Consider the following 9,864-nt stretch of genomic DNA (forward strand, 5'->3'; position numbering starts at 1 on the left):
TTGAATAAGTAGGCAAAAATCAATGGGAATATAGAAGATTTGAGAAGCTCTACCAACCAAATTGACCTAATTGAAATGTATAGAATATTCTACCCAACAACAATAAAGTATGCATTCTTTTCGAGTTCACACCATCACTCAACTAGAAAAACTATATTCTGGGCAATAAAGGAATGTTCAATAGATTTAAAAGGTTTTAAGTCATGTTTTCTGACCACAGTGGAATTAAATTAGAAATCAATAAAGAAAGAGATCCAAAAGAATCCTCAAATATTTGAGAACTAAGTAGCACACTTCTAAATAGCCCACAGGTCAAAGAAGTAATCAAAAGGGAAACTGAAAGTATAGAAGTGAATAAAAAGGAAAACACAATATATCTGGTGTGGGATGCAGCTAAAGGAAAACATTATTGGAAAAAGGGAAATTTATGAAACTAAATGACTATTTTAGACAAGAATAAAAGTTTCATACTAATGGCTTCAGCTTCCACCTTAGGAAGTTAAAATTTTTTTTTTAAAAGCTAAAAAATGAAGAACAAATGAAACACAATAAGCAGAAAAAAAATATAACATTGATTAGAGGAAAAATTAATGAAACAAAGTATAAAAACAATAGAAAAATCATGTGAACAATAACTGGTTCTTTGAGGAAATCACTATAATTGATAAAACTGGATAAATCAGGAATAGTAAAAGCAAATTGCTAGTATCAAAGAGAGTTGAAATCAATACAGATTTTCAAAGGATAACATGGAAATATTTTAAACAACTTTATGCCAATAAATTTTACAACATGGATGAGAGGGACACATTCTTTGAAAGATATAAACTACTAAAGCTCATTCTACAGAAAATAGATAGCTTGAATAGCCTTATATAAATAACAGAATTTTCATTTGTAGTTAAAAGCCTTTGCAATTATCAGTTCATATATATATGATGCATAAATTTCAAAATGTTATTGAGTGGAATTCAAAGGGTAAAAAAAAAAAAACCCAAAAATTGAAATATCTTTGGGGCTAGGTAAATAATGTAAGCAAATGATGTAAAATAGTCATCGGAAAAAATAACTGTCAAAAATACTATCAAACTTTATTTTCATGGAACTATAGTGTGTGTGTGTGTGTGTGTGTGTGTGTGTATTGATTAGAGGACAAATCAATTAAACAAAATATAAAAACAATAGAAAAATTATGTGGTCAATAACTGGTTCTTTATTAGTGTAGAAATCACTGTCTACAATAATAAAAGACAACATGAAAATTGACCGTACCTTTGCTATGCCTTAAGCCATGCACCAGAGCGACTATATGCAAATTAACCCAACCAAGATGGCTGCCAGCAGCCACGGAGCTGGAGCAAGCAAGAGGCTTGGTTGCCCCAGTGATGGAGAAAGCCAAGCTTCCTGCCTGCCGGGGCCAGATCTGAGCTCCACTCAAGGCAACAAAGTTTCAATTATAGAAGATAAATAAACCCCAGATACCTGCTTTCAACTGGCCTTGGCCACGGAGCTGGAGCGAGCAGGAGGCTTTGGTTGCCCCTGGCAATGGAGGAAGCCAAGCTTCCCGCCCCGCCCTGGCCGGCTCTGAGCTCCACTCAAGGCTACAAAGTTTCAATTATAGAAGGTAAATAAATCTCAGAATGAAAAAAAAGACAAAAAGAGAGGCTGGGAGCTTCCATTGACGGGGGGCTTGGCCAGCCTGAAAACGGCCCTCAGCCCCTCACCCAGACTGGCCAGACACCCCAGTGGGGACCCCCCACCCTAAAGGGGGTGTGGCCAGACCTCCACCCTGAAGGGGGTGTGAGCAGCTGCAAACAGCCATTAGACCCTCACCCAGGCTGGCCAGGCACCCCAGCGGGACCCCCACCCTGATCTGGGACACCCTTCAGGGCAAACCAGCTGGCCCCCACCCGTGCACCAGGCCTCTATCCTATATAATAAAAGAGTGATATGCAAATTGACCCTAACAGCAGAACAACTGGAAATGACTGGTCACTATGACACACACTGACCACCAGGGGGCAGATGCTCAATGCAGGAGCTGTCCCCTGGTGGTCAGTGCACTTCCACAGGGGGAGCCCTGCTCAGCCACAAGCCAGGCTGATGGCTGACAGCACAGCGGTGGTGGCGGGAGCCTCTCCTGCCTCCCCAGCAACACTAAGGATGTCCGACTGCAGCTTAGGTCTGCTCCCTGCTGGTAAGTGGACATCCCCCGAAGGCTGCCAGGCTGCCAGAGGGACGTCTGACTGCCAGCTTGGGCCCAATCACCCAGGGAGTGGGCCTAAGCCAGCAGGTGGACATCCTCCGAGGGGTCCCAGATTGCAGGAGGGCATAGGCCAGGCTGAGGGACACCCTTGCATGCACAAATTTTTTTGCACTGGGACTCTAGTAATTAATAAAACTAGATAAACTGGGGAAAATAAAAGCTTTGCTATCATATTTATATGTATAAACATATGATAGCAAAGCTTTTATTTTAATTTAAAAGTAAAAGTTAAAGTCAACATGTAATTATCTATATATATATATGAAGAGCCAGGAGCTGTCACATCCGAACGGACAACCAAACAGGCTGAGTGGGGTGACCAAGCCAGCAGGAGGGTTAGTGAGGGACAACCAAACAACTGAGCAACTGGCTGCGTGGGGCGACCAGGCTGGCAGTGGGGACAGTGAGGGGCGACCAGGCCATCAGGGGGGTCAGTTAGGGGTGATCAGGCAGGCAGGCAGGTTAGCAGTTAGGAGCCAGGAGTCCCGGATTGTGAGAGAGATGTCCGGCTGCCGGTTTAGGCCCGATCCCCAGGATCAGCAGTCGGACATCCCCCAGGGGTCCCGGAATGGAGAGGGTGCAGGCTGGGCTGAGGGGATCCCCCCCCACACTTGCACAAATTTCATGCACCAGGCCTCTAGTTAATTAATGATTATATTGCTTGTGGTGTTTTGGTTCTTCTCTGGAAGAGAAACCTGCTTCATTTTCTTCCACCCTTAGATATTACTATGTTTTGCATTTCCTATGACACTGTGGACAGTTTCAAATATTTTACTTTAAATTATTTAATTTTATACAGATTCATAATGGAAAATAGTTATTGACAAAAGTAGGTACTTCCAAATATGGACAGAATTCTTACACAACAACATACTTGTGTGTCCTCTCTTTTTACATGGATGACTCCTTCTCCTTCCTCAGTTCTCTGAATTAAAATTTCTTCTTCAGGGCTGCCATTTTTCCATTATTATTCCTCATTTTTCTGTTTTCTTAATAGTGTTTTTCAGTACTAGTAACTACACATTTTTGTTGTTGTTAACCTGATAATCATCTTTTCTACTGGCCTGTAAGTTCCTTGGGAACAGGGTCTCTGCCTGTTCCCTCATCACTATATACCAGGATCTACCTTTATTCCTAAACTACAGTGGGAGCCCAATAAATAATGGAAGACAGAATGAATAACATGCACTAAGCTCTGGCCAGAGGGCAGAACTGATAGTTGCCTGTAGAGTCTTCTTGATCAGTAACATGATAACAGAAAAAAAATTTAAATAATTTTTTATAGTTAGAAGCATTTATCAGAATTGAAATTGAACACATACTTTGACCAAACTATGGACCTTTCAGTAATATATTCTATAGAGACCCACAATATGCACACCTTTTAAAGCAGCAACTCCTTCCCTACTACACAAGAAGTCAGATAAGTACCTAAACACATGTGGAGATGCATTCTCATCACATTGTTATTTGTAAAAGCAAAAAACAGAAGTTGGAAATTAGCTAAATGTATCTCAAAATTATTTAAATAAATTCTGATGTAGTCATCAATGAGATGCTATACAAGAATTAAAATTATAAGACAAGTGGGGCAAAAGTAAGTTTATAGTTGTTCGTATAAAAATACAACAATGGCCGAAACCGGTTTGGCTCAGTGGATAGAGCATCGGCCTGCGGACTGAAGGGTCCCAGGTTCGATTCCGGTCAAGGGCATGTACCTGGGTTGCAGGCACATCCCCCATGGGGGGCGTGCAGGAGGCAGCTGACCGATGTCTCTCTCTCATCGATGTTTCTAACTCTCTAGCTCTCTCCCTTCCTCTCTATAAAAAAAATCAATAAAATATATTTTAAAAAAACAGAAAAAAATACAACAATGTATAATAATACAAGAATAAATTCTGTGCTTCGCATACCCAAAACTGTAGTTAAAAATCACAGTGAAAATAAATCCAGAATGTATTGTTAAATTTAAAAAGTTTAAATAAATTTCATACAGTAATCACTCCTCTTTTTTATTTAAAAAAACAAAACACCACAATTGATATACGTACGTGAGCATGCCCAAGAAAAATATTTAGAAGGATATTTAGGAAGTTGCTCATAGTGATTATTTCTGGCTAGGGCTATTTCTGAATTCTTTTTGACACTTTTTTATTTTTACAGAAGCATGCATTAATTTTATAATAATTTTTAAAACTAACAAATATATTTGTATTTGGAAAAGAACACTATTTACGAAGAGTACTCCACCTCTCTTGGGGATGTATTTAAATGCCTCCCATCCTTTTCAATCAGAAATTTCTTTCACCTTATGACCCAGCAGTTTTACTTCTGGGAATATATTCCAAGAAACCCGAAACACTGATTTGACAGAATATATGGACTCATATTAATTGCAGCATTATTTGCAATAGCCATAATTTGGAAGCAGCCCAAGTGCCCATCAGTAGGTGAGTGGATAAAAAAGCTGTGGTACATTTACACATGGAATACAACTGGGCTGAAAAAAAAAAAAGGAAATTTTACCTTTTGTGACAGCATGTATGAAGCTGGAGAGTATTATGCTAAGTGAAATAAGCCAGAGAAAGTCAGATACCAAATGATTTCACTTATATGTGGAATTTAATGAACAAAATGAACAAACAAAATAAAAGCAGACTCAGAGTTACAGAAAACAAACTGACAGCTGTCAGATGGGGTAGGAGTTAAGGGGCTGGGAGAAAAAGATAAGGGATTAAGCAAACAAACAAACAAACAAACAAACAAAAATCTTCACCACCCAGACAATAGTATGATTACCAGAAGGAAATGGGAGAAGAAGAAGAGGGCACATGGGGGGATAAATGAGGATGGAAGGAGACTTGACTTGTGGTGCTGCACACACATTGCAATATTTAGATGATATAGTATAGAATTGTACACCTGAAACCTATATAATTTTATTAATCAGCATAGACCCAATACTTTCAATAAAATAAAAAGAAATTTTTAAAAAGAAATTTCTTCCAATTATGGGGCATTTCACCTTGGTTAGAAAAGAGAAATGCTTTTAAAAATGATCTTTTATTCTTTTCCTAATGTGTTCCAGAACACGCTTAATGCTTAAAATTTGTTTTGGTTTTATTTCACTGAGTATTAATCATTGTTGGTGAAGTTGTGACATCGCCAGCAAGCTCAATTTGTAAACTTGATTTTATTTTACATTTGACTATTAGACATTTGTCAAGTGAATTCAAATAACTAATTCAAAAAACTAATTTTCATGACATTCCATTCAGTGTGCAAGAACGTAAGCTCTGGATAAGAAGGTAAACCACCATCCCACCAACAGATGATCATACCGTCACCCTGCCACATTATGCTGTGTCATAGAGGGATCTTGTGTGGGGTTTTTTGTGGGTTCCCCCCCCCCCAATCTTCTTCAGTAAGAGCTGAATCATAATCCAGCTAATTCACAGGTTCTTTATTAGCACGAATCAATCCAAACAGTCTAACGGGATCATCGTGAATGTTTTCCTCTATTGCCGGGCTCGCGGGTGGGAGACTGTACACCAGGGTAGTCTCAGGAAGGCTGGTGTCCATTCCAGGCAGCAGCTCATCTGCATTCTTGTCTGGCACGTAAGTATTTTGTTTCCTGGGCTTTCTGGGCTTTCCCTCACAATTGTGATTCAGTGCGGCGTAAAACATCTGTGATTCATCGATTGCCTAAAAAGAGAGGCATGTTAATTTTTTTATTGTTAGCCCATTCTGTCACTTTGATGACTTCTGGGGATTTCTAAGTTCTCTGAAAAGCAAGAAGCTTGTTCTCTGGGCTTTAGCTGCCAGTTAGTTTATATGCTATATTCAAATGTCCTTCCTAAGACACAACTTGCATATTTTACTATCATGTCTCCAAAATGTTAGCCTATAGACTACAGTCTGAATTTCATATCCTGACATTCAAGGTTTTCCATGCTTGATACTACTCCACCTTTTAAATATTGATTCCTACTACTCCCCTGCATAAACTCTCTATTTCAGGCAAACCGGAATAATTCTTCATTTTCCTTTGGGGAATTCCTCTCCCTTCCCTGGTCTGGATTACAGCGCTGTACCCCAAGCCCAGCTCAGGACTAAGCCTGTGACCTAGGCTGGAACCAATCACACCATCCATCCCCCTGGCATCAGAAGTTGGTCCAAGAATAGAAGGCATGTGGTTTCAGCAGAGCCAATTGTGCGGCGCGTTTGGGATTGATGTACAGAAGCAGGAGTAGAAAACGTGCTGTTTCCTGGAGTTGGGAGGAAGAAAACCTGGGTCTTCCAGAGGCTTGTCCAGCCTCAAGGGAAGAGTGTGTGGTAATGGAAGAGCATGAAGTCAATAACAGGGAAACAGGGAGGGAGGACATGCGAAGTGAGCCCTCATAGTCCGTCATCTCAAAAACAAATACCCCCTTACAGCTCCCTCCCATGTGAACCAGTGATTTTCCTCTAATGCTAAAGTGATTTGAATTTGGTTTCTGCACTTATAACTTACAGCATTCCCAACAATGTAAGTCTGGTCAACAATTGGTCAACCTTATCAAGTGCTGCAGAGTTCAAAAACAGTGATCCTGAGAAAGAACCACAAACTGTGCATGGTACAGTCACTGTGACTTCCAGCGTGTTATTTCAGTTCAGTGCATGGCTAGAAAATATACGGCCAGAGGTAAAAGAATGTGTATCTACGGAAAGAAATGGAAACACTAGAGAAAAGTAAGAATCAGTTTAAGAGTTAAACAAGCTGAAGTCAAGTTTTGTTGTTTTGTTTTTAAATATTGGAGTGATTTGTGCATATTGGTAAATAGTAATGATAGTAAGAATTAGTTTTTAAAAAGTGGAGAATGGAGACAAATGATTTAAGGTAAAGATCTGGAAATAAGTAGGAGAAATGGTCAAGAGCATAAGCAGTAGTGTTGGCTTTGGAAAGGAGAGAGGGTGCTTCTGACATAGGAGGGAAGGAGAGATTCATGTGAGAGTTTGAAATGAAGAAAAGAGAAAGGAGCAAGCACACACTGTGTCCCTCAAACTTTTTAGGATATGAGAATTCTTATGGACTGATTATATTATTAGGTTTCCTAATAAACTCTTCTTAGTTAATAGAATATTGAGATGCTGAAATTACAAGTTCTGAACTGTACATATAATTTTCAAAGGGGAAAGAATTTATTTCCATTTTTCCAACAGATACTTCATCCATTAAGTTTTATGCGTAATACCATAGATTCCTTCTGCTTTCGTAATTGACTATAATAAGTATTGTAGTAGCACACTGGGCAGTGTGTTCATTGATAATCATTCTAATAAAATGGAATTGAGCAAATGTAAAGAAATTACTTCTAGTTAGTGAAACTAAATTTGTGAGGAGGATGTAATAAAGACAAATCTACTTAGAGTATCTTTAATTATCCTATATAATAAAAGGCTAATATGCAAATTACCCCCTCGACCAGGAGTTTGACAGTGAGTTCGACCAAGGGGTGAGGCTGGCTGGCCAGCCACCAGTGGCCCCTCCCTCCAACTGGCCCCACCCTGACCACCCCCCCTACCCTGAATGGGGGCAGGGCCAGTCCCCCAATTGCCCATGGTCCCTCCCTGGCCTGCCTCACTCCTGGTTGCCCCCCCCCCCCAGATCAGGGGCCAGGCCAGCCAGCCAACCTCCAGCACCCCCTTCCCCTAGCTGGCCAAGCCTGATCAGGGCCAATCTGGGCCTCACCCATGCACAAATTTGTGCACCAGGCCTCCAGCATAATTTATAAAACAGCAAACTTTTAAGGACATTTAAAGACTTTTCAGAATTTCTACTTTATTTATTTATTTATTTATTTATTTAATATATTATATTGATTTTTTACAGAGAAGAAGGGAGAGGGATAGAGAGCTAGAAACATCGATGAGAGAGATCGATCAACTGCCTCCTGCATGCCCCCAACCGGGGATGCGCCCGCAACCAAGGTACATGCCCTTGACTGGAGTCGAACCTGGGACCTCTCAGTCCGCAGGCCGACGCTCTATCCACTGAGCCAAACCGGTTCGGCTGCAATTTCTACTTTAGTTAAAAGCAGATGTAGCTCAAATAAAGCTTGCCTAGTCAAGTCATATGTATTAAATAGCTACTTCTATTCCAGATTCTCAGATTTTTTACTAGTAGCTAAGGTGCTGTGAATTTCTACATTTCAGATGGTGTGGTTATATGGTAACCATCTTTTAGAGGTTTTCTTTTGTTATCATGGATTTAGCAGGTCATATTATTACATGCAGTTTTTTATTCCTTCTTTGTAAAAATACATTTCACAATTAATTGAAAATCTGATGACAGATTTGCTCATCAGAGGGCGGCTTTACCTTTCCTTAGACCTCACCACATCTTGTTTTCTTATTAAAAATTTCAAGAATTTGGCTGTGGAAGGAATTCATATAAGAAAAAATAGAAAAATTCTACCTTATTGGGAAGTTTCCAAGATGTGATCCATCTTACGGAGGAGAATATTTTCTGTTAGATGGGACTAAATTTGAATCCTTTTTCCACCTACTACCTGAAGCTCTAGGGCAAGTGTTTCATCCTTTTCAAGACTGTCAAATTGGAATAATAATACTGCCTTCCTCAAGAATCTAAGAGAATAATGCCTATAAAGCACATAACACAAGACCTGACACATCACAACTGCATAGGAAATATTGTCCTATGGCTGTTTTTAGATAGTAGCAAGAGTGAACATCATGAAAAAACAAAACCTGGGAGGAGAAGGAATAAGAGTTATTTTAAGTGAAATTTATACCTCAGCGGCACAGAGGCTAAGAACTGTGAATGGCTTTCTGATGAAGTCAGTGCTCTGTTCTGAAGAAGTTGAATGACTGTGGTAGGAAAAGGAGAAACTCTCCAATTCTCCTTAGGTTTTTATAGGTTTTTGCTTAAGCTATTTCCCTGCTTATTTCTAATTAAGCTCTGGGTAAATACATCTCTTGCCATAAGACCAAAGCCATAGGATTTGTATTTAAATTTACATTCATTTGCCTTGTAAAATAGAAGTATGATCTTTTATATCCAGCTAATTTACTTTTAACTAAAGACCTTTCCCTCCTTCCCTCCCTTCCTCTCTCTTTTCCCTCCTTCCCTCCTCTTCCCATAAATTTCTAACATCTAGGTCTTATGTGCTACATGTGTGTCAACTTTTATATTTATCTCTGTGACACACATAATTCTTTTAATTGACTATTTAGGAAGAGAATCCCTTTTCATTCAAATCTATTGCCTTTGTAATTGTACACAGTTTTGACTCTTTGAATTTGGGCCTGAGTAGCATTTACTTGTCTTCGAGTTTCCCTTTAGAGTTCAGTTCCCAAAACTTGACATATTTACTCTAAATGTTCTAACAGCTACTTTAACTGTGCGTCAGAGTGCACTCTTTCTCTGCTCTTGAAACCTGAAGCTGTGCTGTGATCTTGACTAAACTTGACCCTTGATACAGAAAACAAAACTCACCGGTGCAGGTCGGGTGGCTTCTTGCAGTTCATTCACAGATCTCTCTGGTCGGGCTTTCATTTGTTCATAACAATTTTCATCCATTTGTTCTTGGGAGTTG

General features: G+C 39.6%; 1 protein-coding gene across 2 annotated transcripts in view; it reads right to left on the minus strand.

Moving 5' to 3' along the window:
• Positions 1-4,135: 4,135 nt before the first annotated feature.
• Positions 4,136-9,864, minus strand: part of LOC132230436 (T-cell receptor-associated transmembrane adapter 1) — a 38,165-nt gene continuing 32,436 nt past the window's right edge. For both annotated transcript variants that reach the window (XM_059687890.1, XM_059687889.1), the window contains 2 exons: positions 9,765-9,853; positions 4,136-5,971 (listed from right to left, as the gene is read on the minus strand). In XM_059687890.1, the coding sequence (XP_059543873.1) occupies positions 5,714-5,971; positions 9,765-9,853 (347 nt within the window). In that variant the 3' untranslated portion in view covers positions 4,136-5,713. The remainder of the gene's footprint in view (positions 5,972-9,764; positions 9,854-9,864) is intronic.

The sequence above is a fragment of the Myotis daubentonii genome, chromosome 3 (assembly GCF_963259705.1).
Source record: "Myotis daubentonii chromosome 3, mMyoDau2.1, whole genome shotgun sequence".
Lineage (NCBI taxonomy): Eukaryota > Metazoa > Chordata > Mammalia > Chiroptera > Vespertilionidae > Myotis > Myotis daubentonii.